General features: G+C 45.1%; 1 protein-coding gene across 6 annotated transcripts in view; it reads left to right on the forward strand.

Moving 5' to 3' along the window:
- Positions 1 to 15,451, forward strand: part of LOC118363201 (guanine nucleotide exchange factor DBS-like) — a 46,910-nt gene that overhangs the window by 17,661 nt on the left and 13,798 nt on the right. For 5 of the 6 annotated variants that reach the window (XM_052517702.1, XM_052517704.1, XM_052517705.1 and 2 more), the window contains 8 exons: positions 9,311 to 9,430; positions 9,541 to 9,657; positions 10,589 to 10,738; positions 11,001 to 11,125; positions 12,485 to 12,599; positions 13,837 to 13,956; positions 14,738 to 14,929; positions 15,255 to 15,446. In XM_052517702.1, coding sequence (XP_052373662.1) covers positions 9,311 to 9,430; positions 9,541 to 9,657; positions 10,589 to 10,738; positions 11,001 to 11,125; positions 12,485 to 12,599; positions 13,837 to 13,956; positions 14,738 to 14,929; positions 15,255 to 15,446 — 1,131 coding nt within the window. The remainder of the gene's footprint in view (positions 1 to 9,310; positions 9,431 to 9,540; positions 9,658 to 10,588; positions 10,739 to 11,000; positions 11,126 to 12,484; positions 12,600 to 13,836; positions 13,957 to 14,737; positions 14,930 to 15,254; positions 15,447 to 15,451) is intronic. The other variant, XM_052517703.1, reaches the window with a different exon arrangement.

Consider the following 15,451-nt stretch of genomic DNA (forward strand, 5'->3'; position numbering starts at 1 on the left):
GTCACTACTCCTAATTTCCTTCCATAGTTTGATACATACTTAAACATTCTCAAATCATTTTTAGTCAATCTATATCAGTATCCCCTCAGACTCTTATTTTCCTCAAAACAAAAATAAATTGACCAAACAAGAAAATATTAAAGTAAATTATAATAACTGCATATTTGCAATAAATTACCACTATTTGTAATGTCTTCTTCATCCTTGGGTGTTATCACACAACAGACTATACTTTTTATTCAATTACTTATGTCATTCCAATGTATCACTCCAATTACAATGATATTGTAAAATAAAATAATCTAATATTCTGCAAGTTTTGTCAATCAACCTGTCTCAGGATTAGTTTCCAGAGTTTTCCTATATTCAAAACATAACTAAATGTTGTTTATAAATTGTCCAATCCAATATTCAGGATAACAGTCCTTAGTGTTTACTTTAACTCAAATTTGACCTACTCAATTTAATACATCATCCCTTTAATAATTAACATTATACTAAAAACTTTTTGTACCAGTAATATCTATTTTATCATGCGCCCGTTTGCCTCTGTTTTTCTGTCATGAGTAGCCTGGTAATAAAAGGTCATTACCCCAATCCCCTTTAGTCTTTCTTCTCCCAGCACCTATCATTCCAGATACAGTTCACAGGTCATCAGACACAGTTGCCCTTCACTATTCAGCCAGTAGGGTGGGTTTGAGTTCCACACACACTTGTTGTGGTGATAATCACATTCCATGATAACTCCCTTATTCCACTGGCAATCTCTCAGATGAGCTACAGATTATGTAGTTATCAACATAACCCTTGTAGAGAATCCTACCTCAATAAACTATTTGAAGTAACTGTTATCCCTTGTTAACATATTTTTAGATTTTATATGCAGAAAGAACAAAGCACATTTTGTATTTACCCAAAGACCATAACCCCAGGGAACTGATATTTTCTCCTATAACCCCAAGTCGCTCTGGATAAGAGCGTCTGCTAAATGACTTAAATGTAAATGTAAATGTAATGTTAAATAAAAATAAACCTATTTGAATAACTAGTCAATTCAAGATTACAACTCTTCATCCTTTTCCCAAGGAAATAATGGAATTTCAAAGTAATGGTACACTTTGAATAGAGACTGGTATTGCTCAATCATTTTATAATTAAATCCCACCTGTTCCAACAATTTCAGTGAAGTTGATCAGTCTTCACAGGAAATTCTTAGGGTTCAGGGCATTTGACACCATTATAATGTTTTCACTCTTCTTTCTTTAGAAACAACTTAACCACAAACATTTCCATCCTTCTGCATACCCAATCTGAAACTGAAAAAAAAAAAACATTGAAAAAATTTCTCTGGAAAAGAAATGTACATTTCGTTAACATTCACAATGCCACCCTCTAAATCAGCAAGCCAACAGTACCACACATACTAAAATCCCCTCACTTTTCCCAAGCATGTGACAGAAGCTCCAGCCATGCACAGAACGCACAATTCCTCCCTGCTTGGCCATCTGTATCCTACTCTTAGAAATTGAAAACACCCATACACTACAATTTGCTCTTCTTCCAACCACCTTCACCACGTCTGCAATCGTTCCTATACGTTTATTCTCCGCATTTTGACGCCAATAACAACTTCTCCACGCATTTTATCACCACTGAAACCGCCATTTAATGCAAACCAACTCCCAAGTGAGGCTATTTGTAAATTACATCGGCACCCCACCAGAAACTAGGTAAAACGTGATCTAGTACGTATTTCATCACATATAAACTGTACTCTCTATGAACCACTTTTTGATCAATCAGAGACTATACACCGCTTGGTGAAAATTCCATTCGTACTAACCTTAGAACGATCAGCCGCTGTTCTTTTGAAAAGGGTGCTACCGCATTCCAGTGTCATCTTACACTCAAGTTCCCCCACGTTAGTTAGCCCTGATCTACAACTTCTTACGCTCAGATATTTTCTATAGCTTTGTAAAGCACTCGCACGTTTGCAAGGGCAAGCAGAATCATATCTGTCCCCCGTCGTAATGTATTTCTGATGATGGAATGTTAAGTTAAGCTTCTTGTTATGGTTTTATGTGATTGTTCCAATTCATTATTTTATTTATCCTGTTTACCGGGTAATGTTGCCCTACATTATACGGTTTGCTCCTTCATATCCAAATTGAATTGGCAGAATTAACGTGCGCATCTTTCAGCGTCTCTATGGCTTTATTACATTTCGCTATCTCTATATTCCAGGGAGAAACAGTCCGTTTGTTTCCATGACACTATTTATTTTCCCTAAACACTCCCATCGCATCATACACTTTATTGACTATTTTCCAAGGTAGATCTACCCTACTTTCTCAAATAATAATTTATTGGTCACATCACTTAATACCTCCTATTAAAACCTATTCTATAATGTCTACAACTGTATTACTGAATTCTACAGAAGCCTTAATGTCTTATTCTAGTACAGCACCTCAAATATCACTGTGTTTTTATCTTTGCTTATACTATTACTTTAACTTTATTCAGTGTATTAAATCCTATTTCATATAATTTTCCTTCTAATTCAGCTTATTTATAATATAATGCACTTTCTTATGTCTTTATTTATCCGCATGCTATTTTCTCTCTTAGCCTATTTTACTGTTTAATTCCTGAGGCTATTTTTTAAATTTCAGCTTCCTATTTTGTTTAAGGGGCTCGTGATATTTTTAATATGTGTTCTAGACTTCTCACTTTATTCTAGACCGCCTAGATTTATTTGAACCAGTATATTTTAGTCTATCTGTATATTTTTAAGTTATTTCTTCCTACTTCGCATCCGTTTTATACTATCCGGGTAATGCTTCTTTAATTATTTCTATTACTTGTTTCGACACCTTTCTATTATTCTTACCGCAATCGCTTATTTTATTTTGATGTCCCTTACCTTTGTTCCCTCTACCTAATAGTATTTAAACTATGATAGGGATCACTCTGTAAATGTATTAAGCTGATAGAGGATCCCTCCTGGCCCAAAAGTCAAAAGCATCCCTCTTCAACTTCATACTCTGTCACAGGAGGGCCCGCGCCCTCCGCCCGAGCACCCGACACCAGCGAAGTTCACAGCCCCCGCTTACTTATTCACTAAACATGCATGCACATTCATTATACAATTCCCAAGCTTACACACATGCATGCAAACTCATTGAATTTCAAAAAGTTATTTCGTTTCTATAATTTTTAGGAAATTTGAGAGAGAGACCTACTTGACTTTCCTCTTGCTGAGGCAGGATCTCTGAAGCGATCTACGCAAACATTTCACTGTTGTCTTACCTTCTAATAGCTGGGTGGCCACCCTTGTTTGCCCAGATCGTCCAAAGATCCCGCTGCCAGCCAAGAACGTTTTTCAGTCCCTGACTCTCCTGGCAAAGCTCGCCAAGTCTGTAGTGGCAAATCGGTTCAAATATGACACAACCAAGAACTTTGTGAAAATCAATATAGACTTTTAAAACAACAGTATCATTAGCCGGAGCGGTCCGCGGAACACACACACTTTTTCAGAGCTCTCACTCTTCATTTTATACCCACACATACATCATCAGTTCATCCCCCAATGCAAATACAGTTACATCCCAATCCTGCTTGTTCAGCCCAGTAACGCCCACATCTGCTTTCCGTCAGATTATAATGATGACAAGACCCTTGCTTTGACCTAAAGATAATATACATCCCCCTTTCCTGTGGCCTGTGTTTAGACCCTGTAATTAACTCTATGTGTCCCTTTTGTATGTGTGTCTTTTTATCTCTAGTTTTTAGTGTGTCCAGCTGTCCTGGTCACCTTCTCTTCATATGGTTGTCTAAGATCAAACAGACTTATGTGTCTCCCCTGTGATGTGATTGATGTCTGTAATCCATCAGTAGGTCATTTGGCTGAACCCCTCCTTTGTCTATCCCTCTGATCTTTGTATGTCCAGCTGGTCTAGGCGTCTATGTGTCTGCATTTTTAGTGTTTCCAGCTGTCCCATACTCCCATGGCCTTTCTCTGCTTCCTGTCCTATACAATAGACAATGCATTTTACCAGAACAGGAAATGAACCCATAAGTGTATCTTTCTCTTGTGTTACCAAAATCATGTATATAATTTCTCCCACAGTTCCAGGAATCACCATCATAATAACTTGATACAGGCTTCACATCTGTGATCTTCATAATGTTGGTAATAAATGCAGAGTTATGAAACAGAGAAACAAAACATAAATATTACTTTTCTATAAATATAACATTGACTAATGTTAACCTTTTAGCTCACCCATCTCCCATCAGCAAACCATAATGTCTCCATCATTCTCCTTATATGGGCCTGTCAGCCCCCCAATAATAATGGACTGTTCCAGCCATAACGGCCCATTCCAGCCCATTGGATATGTCCATGTGACAAGGGAGGGGAGGAGGCTGGTGTTGAGCTGTTAACATTGCTGAGGTAGGACAGTCATCCTCTGTAAGCCTCTGTTAAGTGTGGGTGTGTTCATTGATTTTCCTACAGTGATAGTAGTGTGTAAACAGGCTGGGGAAAGCTGCTGATTAGTAGAGTACAGTATCACTGTGGTGGGTCCAAGGGCAAAGGCACACACACATACATTCTCACCCACTCACACCCTCAAGCATGAAGTGTCTGTGATTTTGATTGTGATTGTGATTACCAGTATGATTTGTGACTGTGTCCCGGTGGGCCTGCAGTGTGAGGAGCAGAGGGTTAGTGTCATTACTCACCCCTAGGCACTGCACTGCATGGTACTGAAGCAGGGGGGTAGAGGGGCTGGGCTATGGAGAGGAGGAGGAGGTGGGAGGCAGGGGTAGAGGGGCTGTGCTATGGAGAGGAGGAGGCAGGGGGGGTAGAGGGGCTGGGCTATGGAGAGGAGGAGGGAGGCTAGGGGGGGTAGAGGGGCTGGGCTATGGAGAGGAGGAGGAGGCAGGGGAGGGGTAGAGGGGCTGGGCTATGGAGAGGAGGAGGGAGGCAGGGGGGGTAGAGGGGCTGGGCTATGGAGAGGAGGAGGAGGGAGGCAGGGGGGGGGGTAGAGGGTCTGGGCTATGGAGAGGAGGAGGGAGGCGAGGGGGTAGAGGGGCTGGGCTATGGAGAGGAGGAGGAAGGAGGCAGGGGTAGAGGGGCTGGGCTATGGAGAGGAGGAGGAGGGAGGGAGGGGTAGAGGGGCTGGGCTATGGAGAGGAGGAGGAGGGAGGCAGGGGGAGAGTAGAGGGGCTGGGCTATGGAGAGGAGGAGGGAGGCAGGGGGAGTAGAGGGGCTGGGCTATGGAGAGGAGGAGGGAGGTGGGGGTGTAGAGGGGCTGGGCTATGGAGGGAGGCAGGGGGAAGTAGAGGGGCTGAGCTATGGAGAGGAGGGAGGCAGGGGGAAGTAGAGGGGCTGGGTTATGGAGAGGAGGAGGAGGGAGGCAGGGGGGAAGTAGAGGGGCTGGGCTATGGGGAGGAGGGGGGGGCGTGCAGGGGGAGGGAGTGGGGCTGGGCTGTGGAGAGGAGGGAGGCAAGGGGAAGTAGAGGGGCTGGACTGGAGAGGAGGAGGGGGGTGAGATGGTACCTGCTAGGGAGATGAGCAGCATGGGGAGAGATAGTAGTGGTGTCAGGCCACTCAGCTGGGTGTGATGGGGAGAGATAGTAGTGGTGTCAGGCTACTCAGCTGGGTGTGATGGGGAGAGATAGTAGTGGTGTCAGGCTACTCAGCTGGGTGTGATGGGGAGAGATAGTAGTGGTGTCAGGCTACTCAGCTGGGTGTGATGGGGAGAGATAGTAGTGGTGTCCGGCTACTCAGCTGGGTGTGATGGGGAGAGATAGTAGTGGTGTCCGGCTACTCAGCTGGGTGTGATGGGGAGAGGTTGTAGTGGTGTCAGGCCACTCAGCTGGGTGTGATGGGGAGAGATAGTTTTGTCAGGCTACTCAGCTGGATGTGATGGGGAGAGAGTTTTGTCAGGCTACTCAGCTGGGTGTGATGGGGGAGAGAGTGTTCCATTATTACTTCCGACAGTATATTATATACTGTGTAGCTGGGTTTAACATGAGCTTTCATTGGCTACACCAGAGTCAGACTACATGGAATGGTATTGTTATGGAAATCACAGTTTGAAGGTCAAGAAGCAGCCCCTCCTTCCATGTTCTCATTAAATGGTTTTTAACGTTCACCCGCCCGCTGTTAAAGTGCTTTTATGATTTTAGTGTCAGTAAACTCCAAGCTCTCCAAAAATATTGATGGGTTACTGTGATAGGAAAGGGTCATATTATATGCAAGTAAGGATAAAATCTACTTAGAGGAGGAGCCTAATAACAGTCAAGCTCCAATCACAGCAGGCTTGCTCCAGTCCCATACAGCCATCAGTCCCAAACAGATCAAGTCATTTGTTTGAGTGTCATGTGCAGGACAGACAGTGTGACCGTGCGCTGGATCATTGATTAGGAGATAAATAATGAGAGTGAGGTAATGAAGATTAACACGTTTTATCTCTCAGGATCTCTTCATTGATTTTGCGGTGGTAGTTCAGTAATACATTCAGATTTGAGTGTCCTTGCCTGACACCTGAAGACACGTGTTAGCTCCCTGAGCAAATGCCTAGGTCTATAGCTCAGTGGGCTAAAGCAGTCTTGAGCTCCAGGTTCGAAACCTGGTCATTGACATGTTTTTTTTTCAGTGAGAAATAGCAGTCCTTTATTTACTAGATGCAATTCATTAATAAAAAATAGACTGGCTGTGTGAAAGACGTGGAAAACGTCGCTATGTGGAACCTGATCTCTTTCTCCCAAGGAGTGCAGTTTCCATGGCAACGTGGTCTTGCAGGGTTGGTAAGCAGCTGTGTGTGGATGTAGTGGGCTAGTCTCTGGGAAGCAGTAATACCCCACATTTCTTGAAAATGAAATACAGAAGTATCTAATTTACAGAAATATTCACACCCCTGAGTGAATACTTTGTAGAATAACTTTTTGACGGCGATTACATCTTGTATCTGGATTTGGGGTGAGAAAAATTCTGTCTGTAACAAAACAACATGTGGAATAAGTCAAGGGGTTTGAATACTTTCTGAAGACTCTGTATCTGTTTTACTGTTTAGAAATTAAATCCCCAATTTGAAGGTGTCATAAGTATTTGGATTTAGTTAAATGTAGTATTTGGTCCCATATTCCTGGCACACAATGACTACATCAAGGTTGAGGCTCAGTAAACTTGGATGCAGTTTGTTTTGTCTGTGTTTCAGATTGTTGTGCCCAATAGAAATTAATGGTAAATAACCTATTGTCCTTTTTTGGTCACTTTTACTGTAAATAAGAATAGAATATGTTTCTGAACACTTCTACGTTAATGAGATCATGCCACCAAAACATGCTTACCACTCACCATTACCAATAGCAGGGGAGGTTAGCATTTATTTTTTGGGGGGGGGGTGTAATTTTATGCCTACAAACACCACCAAAATAAACTGCAAATGCATTTTTAGCTTCACTGTCCAAGTAAATACATAGGTAGGTGGGTGGGTGGGTGGGTGGGTGGGTGTGTGTGTGTGTGTGTGTGTGGCTCTGGTTCAGACAATATGCTATATTCAGGCTGCTGTCAGTTGCCGTGTGGATTCTGGGTTTTCTGACGAACTCTCTTCTCAGTATTTTCAACCCAAAGAATTCAATAAAAGTACCTATATTCTAAAACAAGCGAGAGATTAACCTGTTTTATAACATGTAGTGGATATTTTTGGCTGCACCTGTTGGTTGAAGCGCTATCCTTCCCCCCCCTCCACTCCTCCAGGGATCAGTGTTATGCCCATTCAGCCTGCTATATATGTCAGCTGTAGCCAGCAGCAGTAGAGTGTGGTGATGCTGCATCACTGTGGGGGTGTAGGTTCTACAGCGGGTAGTGTTGTTTGTGTGCCTGAGGCTGTGGAAGGTTGTCCTACTCTAACTAGTCATGCGGTATCGATTGAAGACCACCCCTGTAGAGCAGAGTAATTCACAACTCCTGTTACAACAAGCCACTAACCATCTGGCTTACAGGGCCTTCAGAAAGTGTTCACACTTCTCAACTTTCTCCGCATGTTGTTGTGTTACAGCCTGAGTTTAAAATGGATTACATTTATATGTTGTGTCCCTGGCCTACACACAATACCCCATAATGTCAAAATGGAATATTGTTTTAGAAATATTTGCAACTTAATGAAAAAATGAAAAGCTAAAATGGCTCGAGTCAGTAAGTATTCAACCCCTTTGCTACGGCAAGGCTAAATAAGTTCAGGAGTAAAAATGTGCGTAATAAGTCACATAATAAGTTGCATGGATTCACTCTGTGTGTAATAATAATAATAATAATAAGTGTTAAGTGTAATAAGTGTTTAACATGATTTTTAAATGACTACCTCATCTCTGTACCCCCACACATAACATTTTCTGTAAGGTCCCTCAGTCGTGCAGTGTAGTTCCAACACAGATTCAACAACAAAGATCATGGAGGTTTTCCAACGCCTCGCAAAGAAGGGCACCTATTGGTAGATAGGCAAAAATGGACAAAGCAGACATTGAATATCCCTTTGAGCATGGTGAAGTTATTAATTACACTTTGGATGGTGTATCAATACACCCAGTCACTAACACAGTTGCCGGAGAGGAAGGAAACCGCTCAGGGATTTCACCATGAGGCCAATGATGACTTTTTAAAACAGTTACAGAGTTTAATGGCTGTGATGGGAGGAAACTGAGGATGGATCAACAGCATTGTACTTACTCCACAATACTAACCTAAATGACAGAGTGAAAAGAAGGAAGCCTGTACAGAATATAAATATTCCAAAACATGCATCCTGTTTGCATTAAGGTACTAAAGTAAAACTGCTAAAAATGTGGCAAAGAAATTAACGATATGTCCTGAATACAAAGTGTTATGTTTGGGGAAAATCCAACACAACACTGACTACCACTGTTCATATTTTCAACCATGGTGGTGGCTGCATCATGTTATTGGCAAGGACTAGGGAGTTGTGTAGGATAAAAATAAACTGAATAGAGCTAAGCACAGGCAAAATCCTAGAGGAAAACCGGATTCAGTCTGCGTTCCATCAGACACTTGAGAGAAAAATTCACCTTACAGCAGGACAACAACCTAAAACGCAAGGACACTGGATTCACTTACCAAGATGAATCACTACCCTGATTTTACCACTCTTTCCAGTAAGGCATGTGTGTGTATGTTCATTTAATTTGCATCAATGAATTCCATTCAAGTCCATAAGACCTCTGAAGGTTTATCCCCCAACAACAACAACACAAAGTAATGAATGTGTGTGTTCCACAGGGCTCATTCCCAGTGCATTTACAGCTGGTTCTGGTCTTGCGGCCCTCCACCTTATTCCAGCGGACGCTCTCCGACATCTTCTTCAAGTTCAACAGGGATGAGTTCAAGATGAAGGTGCCGGTATGTTTTTTTTATATGCATGTGCACGTCTGATGTGAGGACGTTAGTGGACCTTTGTATGCGTCTCATATGTCGGTTAATGTGTGTTGACTCTCCTCCCTGTGTCTCAGGTGGTGATGCTGAGCTCTGTGACTGAGCTCCATGCCTACATCGACCGGACTCAGCTGCCCCAGGAGCTGGGAGGAACCCAGGATTACTGCCATGATACCTGGATCTCACACCGCACCGTGAGTACCCTACTACCATACCCTTCTCACCAGACCCCTGACAGACTACATAGGGCCCAATCCCAACATGATACCTGGATCTCACACCGCACTGTGAGTACCCTACTACCATACCCTTCCCACCAGACCCCTGACAGACTACATAGGGCCCAATCCCAACATGATACCTGGATCTCACACCGCACTGTGTACCCTACTACCATACCCTTCTCACCAGACCCCTGACAGACTACATAGGGCCCAATCCCAACATGATACCTGGATCTCACACCGCACCGTGAGTACCCCTACCATACCCTTCCCACCAGACCCCTGACACCGCACCGTGAGTACCCTACTACCATACCCACCAGACCCCTGACAGACTACATAGGGCCCAATCCCAACATGATACCTGGATCTCACACCGCACCGTGAGTACCCTACTACCATACCCTTCCCACCAGACCCCTGACAGACTACATAGGGCCCAATCCCAACATGATACCTGGATCTCACACCGCACCGTGAGTACCCTACTACCATACCCTTCCCACCAGACCCCTGACAGACTACATAGGCCCAATCCCCCAACCTGGTACCCTACTACCATACCCTTCTCACCAGACCCCTGACAGAACATGATACCTGGATCTCACACCGCACCGTGAGTACCCTACTACCATACCCTTCCCACCAGACCCCTGACAGACTACATAGGGCCCAATCCCAACATGATACCTGGATCTCACACCGCACCGTGAGTACCCTACTACCATACCCTTCTCACCAGACCCCTGACAGACTACATAGGGCCCAATCCTAACTTGATATCTGCTCACTGAACTGAACTCATTCTAAACTGTCCCATTAGTTCGCCCCATCTCAATAGGATGTGTGTGTGTTTATAACCAGTGATGACACAATTGGGTTGTGTTTGTCCGGTCCTCAGGCTATCGAGGCCTTTGCTCTGATGGTGAAGACCACGGCTCAGACCCTGCAGTCGTTTGGGACGGAGCTGGCCGAGACCGAGCTACCCAACGACGCCCAGGCCACGTCCAACCTGCTGGCCACACACACCGAGAAGAAGGGACAGATGAAGGTAAAGGCACGGAGGGACCAAGTCATTAATATACAGACTATTATCAAAAACTCCATGTTTTAAGTGATCGTGTTGAGGTTGTTTCATTTGAAGTTCAAGGCGCGATTAAACATTCAGTTCCTGATTGGTTCCTGATGTTTGTGTTTCTCAGGGGAAAGATATACTGAAGAACAGACTTTGGCCGTAGCTGAGACTGTATACTCTGTACTGTCCAATGGTAGATCCCTCTAACTGATGTGTCCATGTCCTGTCTCTCTCCCAGGAGGACCTGTGTGTGGCCCTGGGCCAGGGGGGCCGGCTCCTGGAGAGCATCAACGAGCCCCTGCAGAGAGAACCCGACTATACAATGAACCAGGACGAGCTGGAAAACCTGGCCACCGTGCAGAGGTCAGAGGGGACAGGGGTCAAGGGTCAGGCTTAGAGTTACTCTCATACCTCAGAAGTGGTCTAAAGTTGTTGTTAGAGCCGATTTGGACATATTTGTATAAAAGACTGAACATACCGAGCTAAATGTACATTTGTGTAAATATATTAAATATTAATGTACATGAGGAAATATTAGGTTCATACCTTTATGATTTATATTTACCTGATTGAGATATATTTATTTGTTGTTAGTGTAACTCCGTTTTTGGCCCCCCCTCTTGCCCATTCATTGTACTGTGGTAAGTGTGTTAGGATAAAGGCAGGAAGTTGGGCCTTCGGATGAGGGAGTCCTTGCTAGATGCGGGAGCGGTATAGTTTTTTGACCATACAGACATACAGACAGGTCATATTATGTATTTTCCATATCAAGTCATCTATGCTTTAAGTTGATTGGAGAATAATTTCTTTGTTAGATATAAGAAGAATAAACATTTTTGTTGCGCCATATCTCTGGATATCATTGAATGTTTGGCCGTTTGGAAACCTTGAGTGTGGACTGTATGCGTACCAAACAACCCCGCTTCAGGCTTGGGCAGTGGCTGTGGAAAAGCGAAAAGGAAGCCACTACAGTTGTGTTGTTTAGCTCATACTAAATCTGTATGTATGCCTCAATCCTAAATGAATAGGAAAGTTTGGCGGCATATACATTTTAGGGTGAACTGTCCCTTTAATGCTAATGAAATAGGTTGAGAAAGGGACAGGGTACAGTAGGAACAACAGAGATAGGAAAGAAGACAGAGAGATCCTGAGGTCCAACTGGTTATGAAACAGTCAACATTCATGTTCTCTAGTAACAATGGTGGTGTGTGTCTTGCTAGAAGTTACCTAGAACTCTACTCTCTCATCTCCCACCATGACCCTGAACCTTCTAGGCTGTGTTCTGCCGCGCTGCAGTGAAATCTGCCCCCGTGCCATTCTGGTGTATTTTGGGAGTACGGGGATAGGATGCATAGTGGCAGCACTCACAGCTGCTGAGCAGAATTGTGAGAACAATGGAAAGAGAACTGCAGTGTTTCATAACCCAAAACATTATGTTGATTATACTGTAAAGTGCTCTGCTCTTGGAGGAGTAGGTTATGTAAGGGATTTGATTAAACACAGGACTTTGCTTCGTTTCAATTAATAGGTACTTCTGGTTTCACTTAGTGTTACTTTGAGATCCAAGCTGAAATACCATTACTATGGACTCAGGTTCTCCTCTCCATCCCTTCATTCCCCTTTCATTTCTCCCTCCCTCCTCCCTCCCTCCCTCCCTCCCTCCCTCCCCTCCCTCCCTCCCTTCATTCATTCGTCTACCGTTCTTCCTCCATCCGTGTGTAGACTGCTGGGCCAGCTGGATGAGACAGAGACAGCGTTTGATGATTTCTGGGAGAGACACCAGACCAAGCTGGAACAGTGTCTGCAGCTCCGCCATTTTGAATACTACTTCCGTGAGGTGAGGGGAACAGGGACACAAGAGCATCATGGGAGATGTAATCCCGGTCTCTGTCTGTCTGTCTGTCTGTCTGTCTGTCTGTCTGTCTGTCTGTCTGTCTGTCTGTCTGTCTGTCTGTCTGTCTGTCTGTCTGTCTGTCTGTCTGTCTGTCTGTCTGTCTGTCTGTCTGTCTGTCTGTCTGTCTGTCTGTCTGTCTGTCTGTCTGTCTGTCTGTCTGTCTGTCTGTCTGTCTGTCTGTCTGTCTGTCTGTCTGTCTGTCTGTCTGTCTGTCTGTCTGTCTGTCTGTCTGTCTGTCTGTCTGTCTGTCTGTCTGTGTCTGTCTGTCTGTCTGTCTGTCTGTCTGTCTGTCTGTCTGTCTGTCTGTCTGTCTGTCTGTCTGTCTGTCTGTCTGTCTGTCTGTCTGTCTGTCTGTCTGTCTGTCTGTCTGTCTGTCTGTCTGTCTGTCTGTCTGTCTGTCTGTCTGTCTGTCTGTCTGTCTGTCTGTCTGTCTGTCTGTCTGTCTGTCTGTCTGTCTGTCTGTCTGTCTGTCTGTCTGTCTGTCTGTCTGTCTGTCTGTCTGTCTGTCTGTCTGTCTGTCTGTCTGTCTGTCTGTCTGTCTGTCTGTCTGTCTGTCTGTCTGTCTGTCTGTCTGTCTGTCTGTCTGTCTGTCTGTCTGTCTGTCTGTCTGTCTGTCTGTCTGTCTGTCTGTCTGTCTGTCTGTCTGTCTGTCTGTCTGTCTGTCTGTCTGTCTGTCTGTCTGTCTGTCTGTCTGTCTGTCTGTCTGTCTGTCTGTCTGTCTGTCTGTCTGTCTGTCTGTCTGTCTGTCTGTCTGTCTGGCTGTCTGTCTGTCTGTCTGTCTGTCTGTCTGTCTGTCTGTCTGTCTGTCTGTCTGTCTGTCTGTCTGTCTGTCTGTCTGTCTGTCTGTCTGTCTGTCTGTCTGTCTGTCTGTCTGTCTGTCTGTCTGTCTGTCTGTCTGTCTGTCTGTCTGTCTGTCTGTCTGTCTGTCTGTCTGTCTGTCTGTCTGTCTGTCTGTCTGTCTGTCTGTCTGTCTGTCTGTCTGTCTGTCTGTCTGTCTGTCTGTCTGTCTGTCTGTCTGTCTGTCTGTCTGTCTGTCTGTCTGTCTGTCTGTCTGTCTGTCTGTCTGTCTGTCTGTCTGTCTGTCTGTCTGTCTGTCTGTCTGTCTGTCTGTCTGTCTGTCTGTCTGTCTGTCTGTCTGTCTGTCTTCTGACTCTACCTGTCCCTCACTATGGGTGTTCAGGTGCGTGCCCAGCTGGATGTGGTGTCAGAGCGGGTAGAGGCGTTCTCGGAGGTTGGCATCAGTCCCGCCCATGCAGAACACATCCTACGAGAACTCAACAGCCAGGAGGAGAAAGCCTGCGTAAGACACACACACACACTTCATCCCAATAGCACACACCATCCTCCCCATAGCTCATCAACTTGTCTAACAGATCCAAAACACGATGAGTGAAATGAATGTAGAAACTTGAATGATGAGATTCCACCAGCTGACATGGGTCGTATCCTGTTTCCGCTCTAGTTGTACCCCAGTTCATTATAGACCCCATTCATCTCAATGACAGTATTGACTTTACAGATGAGACTCATACCTCTATTGGTTGGTTCACACATACAGTACTGTTGTGTCCCTATGTGACTAGAAAACATGGTGTGTGTGTGTGTGTGTGTGTGTGTGTGTGTGTGTGTGTGTGTGTGTGTGTGTGTGTGTGTGTGTGTGTGGAAAGAGAGCTTGTCGCCCTCGATGGCCCAGACCATTGCAGAGCAGCAGTGGGGAGGGGAGAGCGTAGGGGGAGGAGAGGGTTGTGGGGGAGGTAGAGTGGATGGTGTTACTTCTGGTTCTGCACCACAGAAACAGCCTACTCCCTCGTTCTACATTCCCATCACATATATGGACATGAACTGAAACCACAATGCCTGCAATAAGGCCCAGAACATCCACAGTGAAATCTTTACAGACTGTAAAATGAGTTGTGTAAAATGAGGAGTTGGCTGTTATGCATCGGTCCTTATTCCAGAGGCAACTAGGAAGTAACATGGATTTAATGGCTTTCCATTATGATTGCTTTGTTCATATTTCTTTTGTTTTATTGTATAGTAGTCGTGTGTGTTCTCACCTGCCTGTGTCTCTCTCTCTCCAGGATGTGTTGGACTGGGCTCTGTCCCTGGCCGCTGAGGGGGATGGGCTGATTGAGAGTGCTCACTATGCTGAGGACTCCATCCTGCCTAAGTGCAGTGAGCTGAGGGCCGTGTGTGATGAGGTCACCTCCTTCCTCAAGACAAAGAAGGTCCTCCTCCTGAGGGCCATGGAGCTGCACCACTGTCTGGAGAAGGTGAGGGCTGGAGGGGAGAAGTAGGGTCATGGAAACACTGGCAACCCCTGGTTTAGATGGGAATCAGTAACCGGGTGATTGGTCAATGTAGCCCTCTAGTAGGTGAGAACTGATGGAATCATTCTGATGGATGACAAGTGTCAAGGTATAAGAGTTAGGGTTTGAGTTCAGCCAGTCAAGGATTCATTCTCCCTCTGACCTGTGGTATAATGAACACCCCTCCCTCCCTCCCTCCCCCTCCCTCCCTCCCTCCCCCCTCCCTCCCTCCCTCCCTCCCTCCCTCCCTCCCTCCCTCCCTCCCTCCCTCCCTCCCTCCCCTCCCTAGGCATCGAGGTGGTGTGAGGAAGGGATCTACCTCCTTGCCTCCCAGCCTGTAGATAGATGTCAGTCTCAGGACGGGGCGGAGGCCGCACTGCAGGAGCTGGAGAAGTACCTGGACACGGCCGCCCAACACCAGATCACCGACCTCAACGCCATCTGGAGGGACTATGACTCCATCCTCAATCCAGAGCTCAGGGTAGG

The sequence above is a fragment of the Oncorhynchus keta genome, unplaced genomic scaffold (genome assembly GCF_023373465.1).
Source record: "Oncorhynchus keta strain PuntledgeMale-10-30-2019 unplaced genomic scaffold, Oket_V2 Un_scaffold_938_pilon_pilon, whole genome shotgun sequence".
In the NCBI taxonomy this organism is placed as follows: Eukaryota; Metazoa; Chordata; class Actinopteri; order Salmoniformes; family Salmonidae; genus Oncorhynchus; species Oncorhynchus keta.